The 15795-nt window shown below is 37.7% G+C and overlaps 1 protein-coding gene across 3 annotated transcripts in view; it reads right to left on the bottom strand.

Moving 5' to 3' along the window:
- Positions 1–551: 551 nt before the first annotated feature.
- Positions 552–15795, bottom strand: part of WDR25 (WD repeat domain 25) — a 63240-nt gene continuing 47996 nt past the window's right edge. For all 3 annotated transcript variants that reach the window (XM_027730837.2, XM_039381102.1, XM_027730841.2), the window contains 3 exons: positions 3555–3725; positions 1235–1375; positions 552–851 (listed from right to left, as the gene is read on the bottom strand). In XM_027730837.2, coding sequence (XP_027586638.2) covers positions 630–851; positions 1235–1375; positions 3555–3725 — 534 coding nt within the window. In that variant the 3' untranslated portion in view covers positions 552–629. The remainder of the gene's footprint in view (positions 852–1234; positions 1376–3554; positions 3726–15795) is intronic.

Consider the following 15795-nt stretch of genomic DNA (forward strand, 5'->3'; position numbering starts at 1 on the left):
TAGACCACATCCACAGCCTTCCCCTCTTCCACTAGGTGGGTCACCTGATCATAAAAGGAGATCAGGTTGGTCAGACAGGACCTGCCCTTCCTAAACACTGAGCTGGCTGGGTCTGATCCCTTGTCCATCCTGTAGGTGCTGTGTGATTGCACTTAGGATGATCTGCTCCATAACCTTGCCAGGCACTGAGGTCAGGCTGATGGGCCTGGAGTTTCCCGGGTCCTCCTTCCGGCCCTTCTTGTGGATCGGCGTGACATTTGCCAACTTCCAATCATCTGGGACCTCCCCAGCAAGCCAGGACTGTTGATAGATGATGGAGAACAGCTTGGCGAGCTCTTCTGCCAGCTCAAACCAGGGTTGGATTAGACGAGCACCAGAAGATTGACACGAAAGGGTCAGAAATTTGTCACCAGGGCTGAGGGAGACAGTAGGACCACTTCTTTGCTCAGCAGTTAACCACAAGACCATCTTCCCCGCATTATGAAAGCATACACTTAGAGGTCATAGTAAAAAAGACTCTCTCTCCTGCTGACAATACATCACAACAAAAATTCACATTGCATAACCTGGTTTATTTCCTAAGCCTTTGACAGACTAACAGAAGACATCCTGAAAATTAACCCTCCTTGTTATTGCCAGATCTTGATTTCTCCAGCCCAATCACAGGTTGCAAGGAGTGATGGCAAGACTGGGTGAAATATTGCACTCACACAAGCTTCTTTATGTGCAGACAAAGTGCGAATAATCCTAGAAGTATGATAGTTGTAGAAAAACACTTTGCCATCTGAACTTCCTGTCACCAAAAGTGTTCCATCTGGAGAAAATTCACAGCCCGCTGCAAATCCTTCCACCTGTGAAAATCAATAACAGTGTAACTATTGATGCTGATTAGAAAAGTTCATTGTGGTATACTGAAAATTAATATAGTACCAAAAAAATGTATCTTTAAATAAATATACACTAAAGACTTCTCCAGGTGTTTATTAAGACACAGCTATACTACAAACTTATTTAATCAAGCTATTAAGCATTCATAAAGTCTTGTAATAACTATTTTCTTCAGAGTGCATATGATTCAAAGTACACTGGCACAGAGGAAAGCAAATGAAGCCAATTAATATCTATCACTGATTTATAATAAAACACTATTAGCAGATATATTAAGAAGCAGAGGCACTTTGCTATCTATATTTCTTTTAAACTTGGATCCTGAGTTCCTGGTGAAGAAGGATACCTTATGTCCTTCATATCTTTTCTTTTTGTTGATCCGGTATGGTCGCTGCGCAGAAAACAAAGCCATGTAGTTTCCGTTTGTCTGAGCAACAAACACAGACTCTTTTGGGTGCAGAGACAGACTTGGGCAAGTGTAACGCTCCTGAAAATAATTGTAAAGAAAGTTTTGTTGTATGAAACAAAAGATTTGCTCAAATGATTCAAGTTATCTTTTGATATATTTGAGAGCCCATAAAAGGCAAAGTATACATAAGTCCTTTCCATAGCATACATTATATAAAGTTACTTAACTCATTACAAACCACTGAAAGTCTTACATCAAGACAAATGCTAAATCAAATCTATACCTCAATTTCCTAGATATTGACCAAAATGCCATATCTCTCTAAACCATAATTATATGCAGAACAACTGAAGAAAGATAATTTCAACCAGATGGTTCTCAATCATCCTCTTCCTGCCAAGGAAAACCAAAGTTTGAACATGAAAGTGAATCCTCTTCTCCCATATCCCTTCCTCCACAGTTATACTGTGCTTTCCACGCTACTTTGTACAGTTCTCAAATCCTCCATCCTCTCAGTTCTGGCCACACTGACAGGAACAGAAACTATCTCATTGAAAGAGACACATTTCTTCACCTCACTCTTATAAAAAAAAAGAATAAAAAGGATCATTATTAGCCTCCTTATGACAGTGATGTAGGCTGCTGCTGGCTGTAAATCCACAAATATCTGCAGTAATTAATAAGACTTGGTTTTACTCTAGAGTTCCTATTTAAGACTGAATTAAGATTACTTCCAGAACTCTGCATGGGGACTCCATCAGAAATCAACTGCTCTCACAAGGCTTCCACTAGGTCCAAACCTCTTCTAGTTTCAGCCTAACCTAAACATACAGTGCTGAATTTTGATACCATGAATACGAATTAAGTGGGATGTATCTGCATGTGAAGAACACCAGGACATCATGGGCTATATAGTAGAGCAGGAAGAACATCAGACTGGTTTTGTAGTGTGATTTGGAAGTGAAGGACTGGGAAGGAAGTTCTGGGTACCATAAGGTATTGGGCACAATGCACTGCATGTGTTTCCAGGAAGAATCTGGGTCTAACAGTATGGGATCAGAAAGCACAATGCAATCTGCAGGAGCACTGTGCTGTTATGCTGGGGATGCTGTAGTAATGGATTATCTTAGAGCTCTTAACTATTCATTTGTTAATGCACACAAGCAATAGATCAAGTTGGGATCTACTCTGTTTGGAGAGATGAGGGGTTTTTTTCCACCTCGAAGGTGGGAGAAGGTTTCAAAGGTGAAATTCAGAAAAGCGAAGCAGAGTGTGCAAAATCATTACCAAGTTTTGTTTATTCACAGTGCAGAAAAGGGGGTATAGGTGAGAAGTCCATTTCAGAGATGCTGTAGTCATGAGAAGGGGCGGGGGCAGACTGTTTATTTATGTGTTGCTCCTTGATGCTGAACCTGTCTGGTCTGTAATTTATATACTCACAGTTGGATTTTTTTTCTACCTATTGTCTATTGAAGATGTTGATAGATCCAAAGACAAAGACATAACTATGGAAATTAAACATGAAATAATCCCATTAAATCATCAACTGTATGTCTTTGTCAGCAGAGAACTGTTCATTTTAGCCAAAAAGCATCTATATACAATCCAATCATATTATATTACATAGGATATTAGACCTGGGTTTTCAAAAAAGACCCAGGGAGTTGAAATTATCTATTAACTTCCTTGGTAATCTCCTTTGAAGCCATTAGTCTTTCTAGACAATTTAGTCCATTAAATGTCTTGCTTGGATAGATGACTGAGAGAAACACTGCACCTGCACTGATAAACGCAAATTTTGCCCCTGTGATTATGCTGTACTAGGTATCTGTATGCATGTATCAGGTTGCTATTACTATGTGAATATTAAACTCAACTTCTCAACAGCCCTCAGTGCAGCTGATGAAAAATGTATGAAAAAATGTGGGAAAAGAAATGTGGCACTATAGCAACTCCTGCCATGCACCGCTGGCAAACTAGAATGACACTGCAGAGTCCTTGCCTAAATATAGCTCGGATGTCAGTGAATTAACATTGAAATGCAAATATTTTAAACACGAGATCTCTCAGTCTTCAAGGTCATTTTTTAAGAACAATTAAGTGCTACATGTGAAAATAAAGCAAGTCATCAACTTACACGAAGAGCATCTTATACATCATATGATGATCTTATTGAAAATCAAAAGGTTTTTTTTACTACACTGACAAGCATGAAATACTAAAACATGACCTAAACAATACTAGTTGTTAATCTTACATGAAAAATCTGGTTGGAGATTTTTGCAGCACTTTGGAAATCCCATGCAATGATGGTACGATCAGCTGAGTCTCGGCTTACTGCATCTGTGCTTGAAAGAAACTCTCTTCCTTCAGGGAGAAAGAGTATATCCAAAGTCTGTTGTACTGCAGCTTTGTACACTCTTAACACCTAGTGGATAAAAGGCTTTGTTATTTTTTGACAGATTAGAACATCATAACCTATGTTTCCCGTCCTCGTATTAATAACTATCTCCATTAAATTATATATTATTTTTAAATATTAAAAAGTAACGCAATTTAAAATGTTGAAGTACTAGTGTATTAAATAGTTTGGTCAATGTATATAAAGAGTCAACATACAGGAAAATTAAATGAGATTTTAAAAAAGCATCAGTTTGTACAATTTATATATTATATTTATATATACATAAGGTTCTGTTGTAAATTACCAAGGAATAACAGTTAGATCCAGAAAGAGCTCTAGACAACACAAAGTCGTGGAGCTGGGTCTACACAAGGTCCCTTTTATATTATGAATTCTTCTTGATTCCCTAGAAGAGGAAAAAGAATCTTTGGCAGCAAACTGGCCAACTTGGTGAGCTGGGCTTTAAACTGAAGAACTCAGGGCAATCGGGGAGTCCAAAGTGGCAATGCTACGCACACCATTGCAATCAGCTGGGGAATAAGCCAGGCCAACCAGAGCAGCAACAAATGACCCTTAGCTGCCTCTCAAGATGAGAACCAGAACACCAGCCACCTCAAGTGTACGTTTAGCAACGCACACAGCCTGGGAAAAACCAGGAGGAACTGGAGCTCTGTGCACAGACAGAAAGTTATGATATAATGGGAATAACTGAAACATGGTGAAACAAATCACACGACTGAAGGATCACAATGGGTGGCTATAGGCTGTTTGATAAAGAGAGGCGTGGAAGAAGAGGAGTCATGCTCCATGTTTGTGGGAGCCCTATCGAATTCCTCTGCATCAATATAGGAAGTGGCATCTCCAAGGCGGTGTGAAGTCAAAATGAAAAACATGACTGGAAAAGCCAGCAAGAATTCACCAAAGGTAAATCGTGCTCGACAACAAAGTAACCTGCTCAGTTGATGTGGAGTGAGCAGTGGACATTGACTACCTGCATTTCTCCAAGGATTTCGATACAGTTTCCCACTGTCTCCTCCTAGAGAAATTTATGTTTTTGTGGTCTAGGTCAATGTGGGCGAGGCCCTGGCTGGCAGGTAGCACCCAGAGAATGGTGCTAAATTGGTCCTTTCAAACTCGTAACCTGCCACAAGTAAGGTCCCTCAGGGATTGATATTGGGCTCAGTGCTGTTTATTATCTTCGTAAGTGATCTGGAAGATGGGATCAAGCGTACCCTGACATAGTTTGCCAATGATACCAAACTGAGTGGGGAAATGGACACTTCAGAAGGGAGAGCCACCCTGCAGGAAGACCTGGATAGGCTGGAAGAGTGGGCTAACAAGAGCCTTATGAAGTGCAACAAGGACAAGTGTAAGGTCTTGCACATGGGAAAATATAATCCAGGAGTGCAGCACATACTGTGATCTACCTGGCTGGGCAGCAGCTCTGTGGAAAGGGATCTGGGGGTCCTCATGGACAACAAGCTCAACATGAGTGAACAGTATGGAGCTGCAGCAAAGAAAGCCAACTGGATGCTGGTTGAACCAGGCTTGTTCAGCCTTGAGAAAAGAAGGCTTAGAAGAAACCCTATAACCATGTTCCAGTATTTAAAGAGTGGCTACATAGATGATGGAGACCCTCTTTTTACAAAGAGTTACATGGAAAAGAGGAAGGGTAATGGGTACAAGCTAATCCTGGAGAGATTCCCACTGTACACAAAAAGTGGGTTAGATCCATGCAGAAATGGCTACTCAGCCACAGGATTCTGAATATTTTAACAGCCTGTAAGATGGATCTTAAAATTAAGACATATTTTGAACTATTCTAAGGAATACATGAACAATTTGAATTTCCTTTCTTTCCATCTTCCTTCATGAAATTTTGTACCTATGTTGTCTAATTAGAATTTTGCAAACCAATACTTCTGCTTTCTTTTTTTTCTCATTTGCCTCTAGTGAAGAAAAACTTCAAGGCAAGTGGCCAGATCAAAGCACACCATCTCTCTGAATATGGTGATCCTTGAAACTAGGACACTGGAAGACTCCTAGTTATTAATATCTAAATCTCTCTCTCTCTCAAAGATAGCTAAAACATAGCAGCCTGCACTTCTGACGGGGTGTTCAGGGGTTAGTCCTTCTTCTAATGTCACTAGAAAAACCAACAGAGCAGAGAAAGTATGCACTTGAAGCATTATACTGACTCCTAACTTTGTGAGGCATTTCAGTTTGCCTACCTTACACCCCTAATATTGCCAGGAACTTCTGACTTCAGGGTCCAGACCTTTTGCAGGCACCATAAGCACATACATTTAAAAAAAAAAACAACAACCAACCAAACGATTTTCAGGCATCACAGTAAAATATCATGGATTACATCTCCGTTTTATACTTTCACCAATAAAAGAAAAATCATTTAAAGTATCAAACACAGCATGAGAACTTCTTGATTTATTGCCTCAAGCTAAAAATCCTGTGACTGTTGGGAAATGTTCAGAACTAGTTGATCCTGCTTTAGGGTAGCGATTTACTGGTTCATCTCCTGAGGTCCCTTCCAGCTCTGACTCCTGTGATCTCAGCATGTACAAGGGTGGCACCAGCACCTGCTCCAACTGCTTTTCACAGGCTTTGAGAAATGCACAGTTTAGAAACATGATGTTTGCATTCGGTGACGAAGCTCAGCCATGCAAGCACCCTACACAGCCTGTAATAACAGCAACAAGACGTAAACCTGCAAACTCAAAAAACTGGCATACTTCTCAGCAATCTGCCTGCATTTTTAAGATAGTGAATAGACAAACGTGTTACTTCCTCTCATCAGATTTTTCAGCCTCAGAATCTGCATAATATACAAAGCAATTAAACTTTGTAAAGCCAAAAGGGATATTTCCATATTTATAGCCTCCACTTTCTCTATGGAGAAATCACCATGCATAGATATTTCTTCACAGAGTTATAAAAGGAAGTCCATAGTTCATTAGTAAAGTAGAAAATTAAGCTATTTTGCAGGAGCAAAAATGAAAAAAAAAAATAAACTAAACTAAAAAAAAACCACAAAATATAATAGCTGTCTGGAATGAGAAATGGAAAACCATACAGAAACCTGAGAGCTGTAGGGACTGCAGGAGAAGAATAAAGTTAAATTGAGAGGAGTGGACACAGTCCTGACAGACTGAGGAGGCAACTACTGAGCAGCAGAGACCTTCAGAGAAGTGACAAGTCCCAATCAGAGAGTCGGAAAACCAGAGTGCAGAGCAGCACAAGTGTGCAGAAACAGACACAGAGACAGAAGCAAAGGCCAATTAGTGCTGGGAAATGAAGAACGACGATATAGAGCAATAAATGACAACAAAGTTCCAAACGGTGATTCATGGCAGTGATTCTTTAATATCTTCCTATTTTAAAGAAGAAAATCACAGACATACTGTTTGGTCTTTATCACCTAAAAAAAACCCAAACTTGTGAAATGTGCGTACATATGCATATCCACGGTGGTACACATGTGGGTACACATGCACTGTGTCCAGTATTGTTAAGGGTTTAGGTTTTGGACTTATTTTTAACAGTCTTTGGAGCAACAGACATCTTTCAGTAAGGAACAAGAAGATACTGTGAGGTTGTGCACCTACTTTTAATTTTTGCTGAAAACCTGTTGGGCTCTTACAGAAACTGCCACTATCAATTTCAACATTTTCACTAGTAATCATTAAATAATATTTTCTTGTCTGTTATTTGTTAGATATAACAAAATTACCTGTGTATCTTAGCTTTGCAACAGGAAACTGTCTTTATAAAAATTACTACAAAAAACCTTTTTTTCCTATATGTTTGATACATACCTGAGAAAAACCACGCTGTTCACTCTTCAAACCACACAGTAAGAACTGACTTGGAGAACAACAAACTAACACTTTGAATAGCAGTCGGGAATAAGATATACATGGTATTTAAATTGCCCCATAAAGACATCTTTCAAAAATAACTAATTGCAACATCCCTACTCAGAAAAGCATTCATAATTAAACCTGCTTTATTCTACCTTAGACAATTAATTCATTACATGCCTGAGGAACTTATTTGGGGAAAGCATCAGTTGGCCTACCCTGCTGGCTTAAGTTTGTTAATAACACCTTCTCCTCTTTTTCTATTTGCAGATTTATCACCCATAAGCACTGGAAAACCACAGTCCACTTCTTCAATCTAAGCATTTTCTGGACATAAAAGAATTCATTTCAAAGGAAGGACTAATAGTTTCTGGTGTCAACACAATCCAACATAATAACAAAGCTTCTTTACTAAGGCAAGAGTTCATGGCTGCAGGCATTCGACAAGAGAGGTAATTTAAGCAAATTAAATCAGCTTCAAACAGATTCTTATGGTCCTGGTGATTTGGAAAGCATGCTGTGATGCTGAATTCAAGGTATATATTTCAGAGGAGTGTTCTATAATACTTCTCTGCAATAAAGCACATGCAATGCCTAGTATTTGGTTTGTCAAGAAATCTCAAAGCCTCGACACAAGCAATTCAGAAGCTGTTCTTTGCCCCAGCTCTGTGCTGGTCACCTGTAATCTACGTGCACTGCACTTTTCAAAAAGCCACTCAAGTTTTATGCCAGTGACGAGAAAGAAATGTGGGGGTTTTTATAGTCCTTGCCCTGGGCATCAGTAGATGAGGTCTCAAAACAAATCTAGCAGGACTACAGGCAATCTGGCTGGTCATTAAAAAAATCCTTAATCAGTCAGTGCCATGGCTTCCAATCTGTAAAACTGGGCATATCTTTTCTTCCACTTCTCGTCCTATCTTTTTAGATCGCATATTTTGGCTTGGAACTGCCTTTTCCCACTGGAATGTTGAGTAATTAATGCAGTGTGGGACTCATTTAAGTTTCTTCTGTGAAACAGTACTACACCACTACCAGTAATAAAAAGTACGTTTTAACTTAAAAGAAAGGTTATTTTTGCACAAGCTAGAAGCTTTTTTAACTATTGCAGTGCAAGTCATTTACATCAATCTATCTAGAGAGTAAAGTTTGAGGCAGAGGGCTATTTGCTTTTTAGGTATGTGTTCACAACAAAACCATAACCACATGACAAATCTAATTTATGCCTCTGAGCCCCATCTGAAAACGATAATGACAATTTTAAACAAAACATATGATAATATCATAGGCAAGAAGATCAAGCATACTACAGTCTTATGCCCTCTTGAAGTGTTTTAGCAGAAGACTGCTGTATTTGTCTTTATCCAGTTGAAAAAAAATACTTTTTTTCTCTTTGTAACTGCTCTGTTTTCAGGGACACAGTTCAAGATTATCAAGGGGTCTTGAGAATCATTAAAAGGAAAGAGAGTCTGATTAAGATGAAGTGTTTGACCTTACTCTGGTATTGATCTCTAAGACTTTAGATATGAACAATGTACACTTTTGGTTTTTTAAAGTCAATTTCAGATTGCTTGAGAAGGTACAAGAATCTTGTGATAGAAGGCGTCAACTGTTTATTAGGGGGAAAAGATTAATTTTCCATCAGATTTTTTATTTAAAATTATTTTCCCATCTCAAATAGGACAAGAAGTGAAATCCACATATAAGAAAGACACGGGAAGATAGAGAATGGCTTTTCTGTGAGGAACTCACAGACCCTTTAGGGCAAAATCAAGGAATTTTTAGTACAGAAATGAGATGATTGAGGGGAATTTGAAAGAATCAGAAATTAATTCTGAGCAGCACGGAGAAGGTGAGTGGTTTCTTCCACTGTAAGACTCTGGACTGCAAACAAGCAGAAGGCAGCTTCAAAACACACAGAATGAGATGCTTCTTCAAACGCTACATATTTAAGCTGAATTCCTTGCTACAGGAAGTTGAAGATGTAAAAAGATCAAGAACAACCCATTCCACAGCATGAAAACTCAAAGGGATCCATGAAAGACAAAGAGGCAGGAGGCCCTCGAAATGTAAGTTAGAAACGCCTGGATAACCATTGCTGGGAATTGTGATAAATAAGTTTCTTGTTTTTCAAAAGCATATTGGTCACTGCTGGGGGTGTAAAATGTGTCTAGAAACGGGCTGAAACCGGAACGGCTCTTCCCTGACAGCTTCTCACTTGAATACTCCCACCCCAAAAGGGGGCATGTTTCCTTCCTGGCTCATTTCAGTCTCTCCAGCAGCAGTGGCTCCAGGAGCGATGGTACGCACAGGCAGGTCTACGATTCTGATCTGCAATACCACCACATGAAGCTTCCAAATAAACACAGCAGGACTGCTCACCTACCTGCTACAGACACAGAAAATGTGCCTTCACATTCAGAAAGGACCCCTGAATGTTAAAATCTAAAAAAAAAATGCTATTACGCAAGTAAAAATATACCCCCACCATATTTCTTTGAACTTTTTGTTCATGGATTCAGAACGGATTTCTCTGAGAAGAATAACTTTAGTTTTCTAAAGCACTGCATAAATCATCTTATTTTAATTACCTTGTTCTTCCTAATACCACCAGTACATGACAATGTATTGGCTGTTTCTATAGAAACCAGAAGTGCAAGTAGCTCCACCAATTGCTACAGCCTTTTTTCATATTTATATGCTATCCAGAGACAAATTCATTAGGGTCTCCTAAATACAACATAAAATAACTGCATCTCATCTGAAAGAAATTGCAATAGAATGTTTCCAAGGAAACAAATGCAGTACACTTGTACTCTATTAATTTTTTTAACTGTGCTTTAATGGCTTAGGCTTATTTCTTTATAAACTCAAGTGTGGAGAAATAGCTCAACAACATAAAAAGCATCTCTTTAATATTTTTCTTTTTAAGCATAAAGCTGTAGATGGTAGTTACAATTTTATAGCTAAACAATGTTCAGAGTAATAAACCAAGATGGAGGGTAGTGAGAGGGAAACTGTTGTTACTCTGCCTTGACCTCTCTTAATAATAAAACTTTGCAGTTCATTTCAAGAGTAATTTTAAAAGCTTGAAAGAACAGCTTCCATGATTTTTTCTAGTTAATTTGTTCTATATCTTAGAAGACCTCAATTTCAAAAATGGAAAATTCTGTGTAAATCTTCAAATTTACCTTTTCCTTAAATTTGCCTTAGCTTTATATGCATCTTTTTTCAAACTTTCCTTATGTCCTGACAAAATTTTGTTATTAATCCCAAAAGGTTGAACCTTTCTATTCCTTTGTACTCTTTCCATTTTTAATAAGTCATAATGCTCTATTTGTGTTTATATTGATTTTGCTAACACAACACTTTCTGTAACAAACATTTTCCAAAAATAAAATAATAAACATTGTCTCCATTTAGAGCCATGCCCGAAGCACTTCATTAAATTCCTCCCAGTCAATTTCTTTTCTTGAGATCTCCTCTTTAGCCACTTTTCTCCTTACACAGTTCCCAGGTTAGTTCCTGCCGTCTCCAGCTTCTCTAGTTCTTCTATCAAAGTCCAACATCATAAAGTGACATCAAGTAAGCTTCACACAGTCAACCTTAACTCCTATAATTTTTTTAAATGTCATTTATTCTTATATCTGTAAATAATCTTTCCTTCGAAGCCTTTTCCTTCTATGGCTGTCAGGTCATATTACTGGGTCTCCACTACCTGATGCCCTTGCTCTCCTTTCCTCCTTGTTTAACATAAGTGGTGGATTTGCATTTATGGAAGTCTAAGAGCTTCAAATATTGCTTAAGGATCAGAGCCACAGCCCTGCCACCTTCCACTTATTCCCTCTCTAGAGTACTACATGGTGCTTCATCAGCACTTGCTGTTCTGACAGTTATAGCAGAAAAACTCTTGCCAAAGCTCCAAGAGACCTCATTGGTTTGTGACACAGAACACATGAACATCAACAGATGAGGTCAGAAACAGAGTATATCCATCAGTTGAGTAAATTATTCCCCTGTTTTTAACAGAATCCAGAAACTATGTTAGTGATGTTAGTGATCTCCATAATTTTAAAGTCCCTTGCATTTCTGTATGCACATGATAAAGAACCAGTTCTTGAATGCTTACAAAATGTTAAGAGTTTTATCAAAGCAAAATGTAAATAAAAGGTAAAATATGCAAAACTCAAAAAATAATTAATGGATACATTTAGAAAATTTAAATGAGAACATTCAGATGTGAGCCTTGAGTGCTGTATGTCCTTTCAGCAGAGCTAACAGCATCCTTGCTCTACACTATACAAGCCTTGCTGACACATGTAAATAAATTGTTTCAATTCAGTTTGACTATTCACTCATGATATAAGGAACTTTATCTCCTTTAAAAGTATTATCAGTATAAGACAGCCACCGTTGCAGTCTTGCTCTGATAGTACATCTGTGTAAGCTTAGAAACCTAAATTAAAAGGCAAAAAAAATTATCTGTAGTCATATTTCCTTTAGTGAACACAATAAGGTCCTTATTGCTGAGCTAAAGGATACAAATCTCAACCCTTTGTTCTCTTTGGTATCTCAAGGCATATTAAAATTTCAGGTAGAATAAGTGGCTGGAATATATATTGTATGCTGTCTGAAAAGCTAATGTAGATCAGCCAAAATGAAGGGTTACTGTGCTGGCTTGTGCTAAACATCTTAAGAAATTCTTCCACAGCTCAGAGAAAGGAAATACTTCTAAAACACATACCTACTTTAAGGTCTCAGGGTTATTGCACCTTTCTTTTTACAGGGCATTTTACAAGGTTTATCTAGGTTCAGCTCCAAGGTCCAAAGATCCCATGGGGGCTGTTTAATATGATGCTCTCTCCTTGGTTTACACTGCAGATTCCTTTTTTTTTTAAACATAGCAGCTCAATTCCAAGTTTTCTGGTCTTTTCATAAAGTCTCTATAAACATTCTCCAAATGTTTCATAAATTCAATCAATCTGTTATACAGCAATATAAGATCTCCAGAATAATCTCTTCACCAGAGAGACAAAACTGGGTTTAACACAAACAAAAATACCACTATAATAAATCTCTACAGGCTATTCATCTGCCTCTTTTATTCTTCTTTTTTTCAGGCTTTGACTACTTGTCCCTGTAATTGTGAGATGCCTGTATACTTTACATTTCACTGAGCAGTTAACAAGCTGTTCCATCCATTCATTTCTCTGAAGTATATTGCTTAGCTTTATCTTAAAGATTTAAACTCCCTTATTGTTCTTTCATTCTTTGTCTTGCTTAATACCCAATGCTACATTTGAAACCACTTTGCCTATTTGCTCAACAGAACAAGGATAGCAATAAGTATCTTTCAATATTCCTCCTTTTTCTTTTATATCTGCCTCTCTGATTAATAGCCTAAAGTACATTTCTGTGGTGGTTTAAACCCAGCCAGCAACTAAGTACCATGCAGCCACTCGCTCACTCCCCTTGTATCAGGAGTGAGCTGTCAAACTGAATTGAAAAGATTAATTTACATAAGTCACCAAGGTTTGCATTGTGTAAAGCAGGGATGCTATTAGCTGTCCTAAAATTTCTCAACGTTTTAGTAGCTGAAAGGCTGCCTCGAACCTACCTTGATAAATTTTCTCTGGGACTTGGAAATCCAATTTTTGTACCACATTCAAGTGATTAACAAATATCAGTAATTTATGCTCATAAATTTATGGCCCTGGTCAGAAGTACTAATTTTAAAAAATATCACTATCGGCTATTCTATGTCATTTTCCATAAGACGAAAGCACCAGCATGGCACACTAGCATAAAGAAGCCCATTTAAACTACTGCATGTATGTATAATTGGATAACATTTTTACTATTTCTCATTCTACATCTGTGATGCTTAATGTTCTGCTCTGAATTTCCACGAAAAATCCACTTATTTCCTGATATACAATTATCATTTTGCCTCAGAGTTAATTTTAAGACATGCTAAAACATAGGAGTAAATCCTAAAGAATGACCCCTGAAATTGAATTATCAGCCAATACTGAAATTGAGTTTTCAATGTGCAATGAGTAACAAGATTCAGATTCCTGATTTAGGGCACTCACTCTATTGATAAAATATGCTGCAAAGCCTGAAAAGGCTATCAGGAGTATGATGATGGGAACAAAAAGGATCATTAGTTCACCCACACATCATTCCAAGCTGAATGACAGGTTAACACACTTGAAAGAACAGGCAAAACAGGAAAATCTTGTTATGAATTAGGATGAAAGCACTTTGAAGATATAAAGGTTGTTTGCATCAAAATTGAAACAAAGTGGCAAGAAGACTCAGACACCTATTTCAGTTAAGAGCAAATTGTACTTGTTGGGACAGGATAAATTTCAAAATATTGGCCAGGACACTATCTAGTCTTAACTATGGCTATAACAGTGTAAGATAGAAAAGATATGTGAATAAAGATAACAATACAAGCTGAAAGCAGGAACTCCTGAAAAACTCACTGAAATCCCCACACTAGGGAGAAGCAGACATGACATACTGATGATGCTGATAATTCATGTCTAATCAACATAGGGTTCTACGGTTGAGAGTTTGAAATGTAACTACATTATTTTGCAGCAATGATGTATAGGTGATACTCACCACTCTGCAACAAGCAGCCATAAAAAATCAGATAGGAGTTTGATATTTCACCCCTTTTCTCCACTCATCTATGACCTTCCACATCCACTCAGTACACACACAGAGTTCTTCAAATTTTAAAACCAATACAAATCTAGGTGACTAACAGTCTATCACTGAGATACAGCTACCTTAGATGGAGGGATAAAAAGTAATAAAAGGATAATAGAAGCTCTCTCCCCCTTTTAGAAATGTTTCAGAGTAAGAGAGTGAACCACACTGCTGCTTTAGACAATCACAGTACATAAAAATTTATGGTTTTTAAATGAGCATATAAAACATCTAAAAAAAAAGGATCAATATCTGTTACCAAGCCTTCCAGTTTCTAAGGTGATTAGACACTGCTGGTTGTTAAAATTAATATTTCTCATGCACTAGTTTTTGGTTAGTTTTCCAAGTGGTAAAGTTCTACAAAAATATAATTGTTTCCTAATGAACAAAGTAGGTTATAATTTCTAAAACTTCCAGAGAGAGCCCAGTACAGGACCTAGACAAAAGAAACAGGCTGGGATTTTTGTTTTACCCGGTCTAAAACTTTTCCTATTTTACTGGTCAGAATACATATTCATTCACTTCTTTATTCTCTCAAAAAGTAAATTATTTGGTTGTAATAACATTGGGATGTTTCCCTTGTCTCTTCATTAGCATCAGCTCACAGAAATACAGTTACACATAATATTTCTAAGCGTTGGAGTGTCCTGCAGGTACAAACACTGTGTACAATTCCCAGGGATCAACAGCTCTTCAAGGAGACCTGGATCTTCAGCATTGCAAAGATGGGCATATGGTCAGTCATAGAGATACAAACACATTATTCTGCTAGTCTCCTTTTTGCTGTATATACCATCCTGGGCATGGAACACACTTCCTTTTGAGAAATCACGTTGTAAAATGGGATCAAAGGATGCCACAGCATGCAATGTTGTGACATACTGCACATAACAGCAGTACTGTCACTCGAAGAGAAACATTCATAATATAATAATCACAACTACCCCATCTACTTTGGCAAAGGTATTAAAAGTGAAAAGGGAATGGCCCATGAAAACAAAAATACACCACTGTACCCATTTGAAAAAGACATCACACACAGGCCCACAAGCAAGGGGTCAAAAAAAGCCAAAGTTGGGCAGTAAAGCACAAAGATACAATAAAATACTGTTTAAATAACATAAAGATAATACACTCCCTAACTAGTAGAAAACATGAGAGATGTTTTAGACTTAATGTATAATCAAATTAATAAAATGCTAAGTATTCAGGTTCTCCTTCTACATAGACATAAATGATTTTTACTGGTTTTGTTTGTCCTCTGGAAATGAATCACTGATGTTTTCACCTAAAGTGTTCACTACTGGCTATGCATACAGACACCTACAGTTTATGTCATCCCCTGCAACCCACACAAAGGTGATCCCAAGCATAACTATTGTCTCTTAAACCTGTGCAGTGGTAACATACTGAAAACTGCAGTTTTCCTCTGCAATTTTGACAGATATGTAGTTTACACAAAAGTTACTATATCAAAAGTTCTTTCCTACTCT

Source organism: Pipra filicauda, unplaced genomic scaffold (assembly GCF_003945595.2).
Source record: "Pipra filicauda isolate LSUMZ 115617 unplaced genomic scaffold, ASM394559v2 scaffold212_size3012638_pilon, whole genome shotgun sequence".
In the NCBI taxonomy this organism is placed as follows: domain Eukaryota; kingdom Metazoa; phylum Chordata; class Aves; order Passeriformes; family Pipridae; genus Pipra; species Pipra filicauda.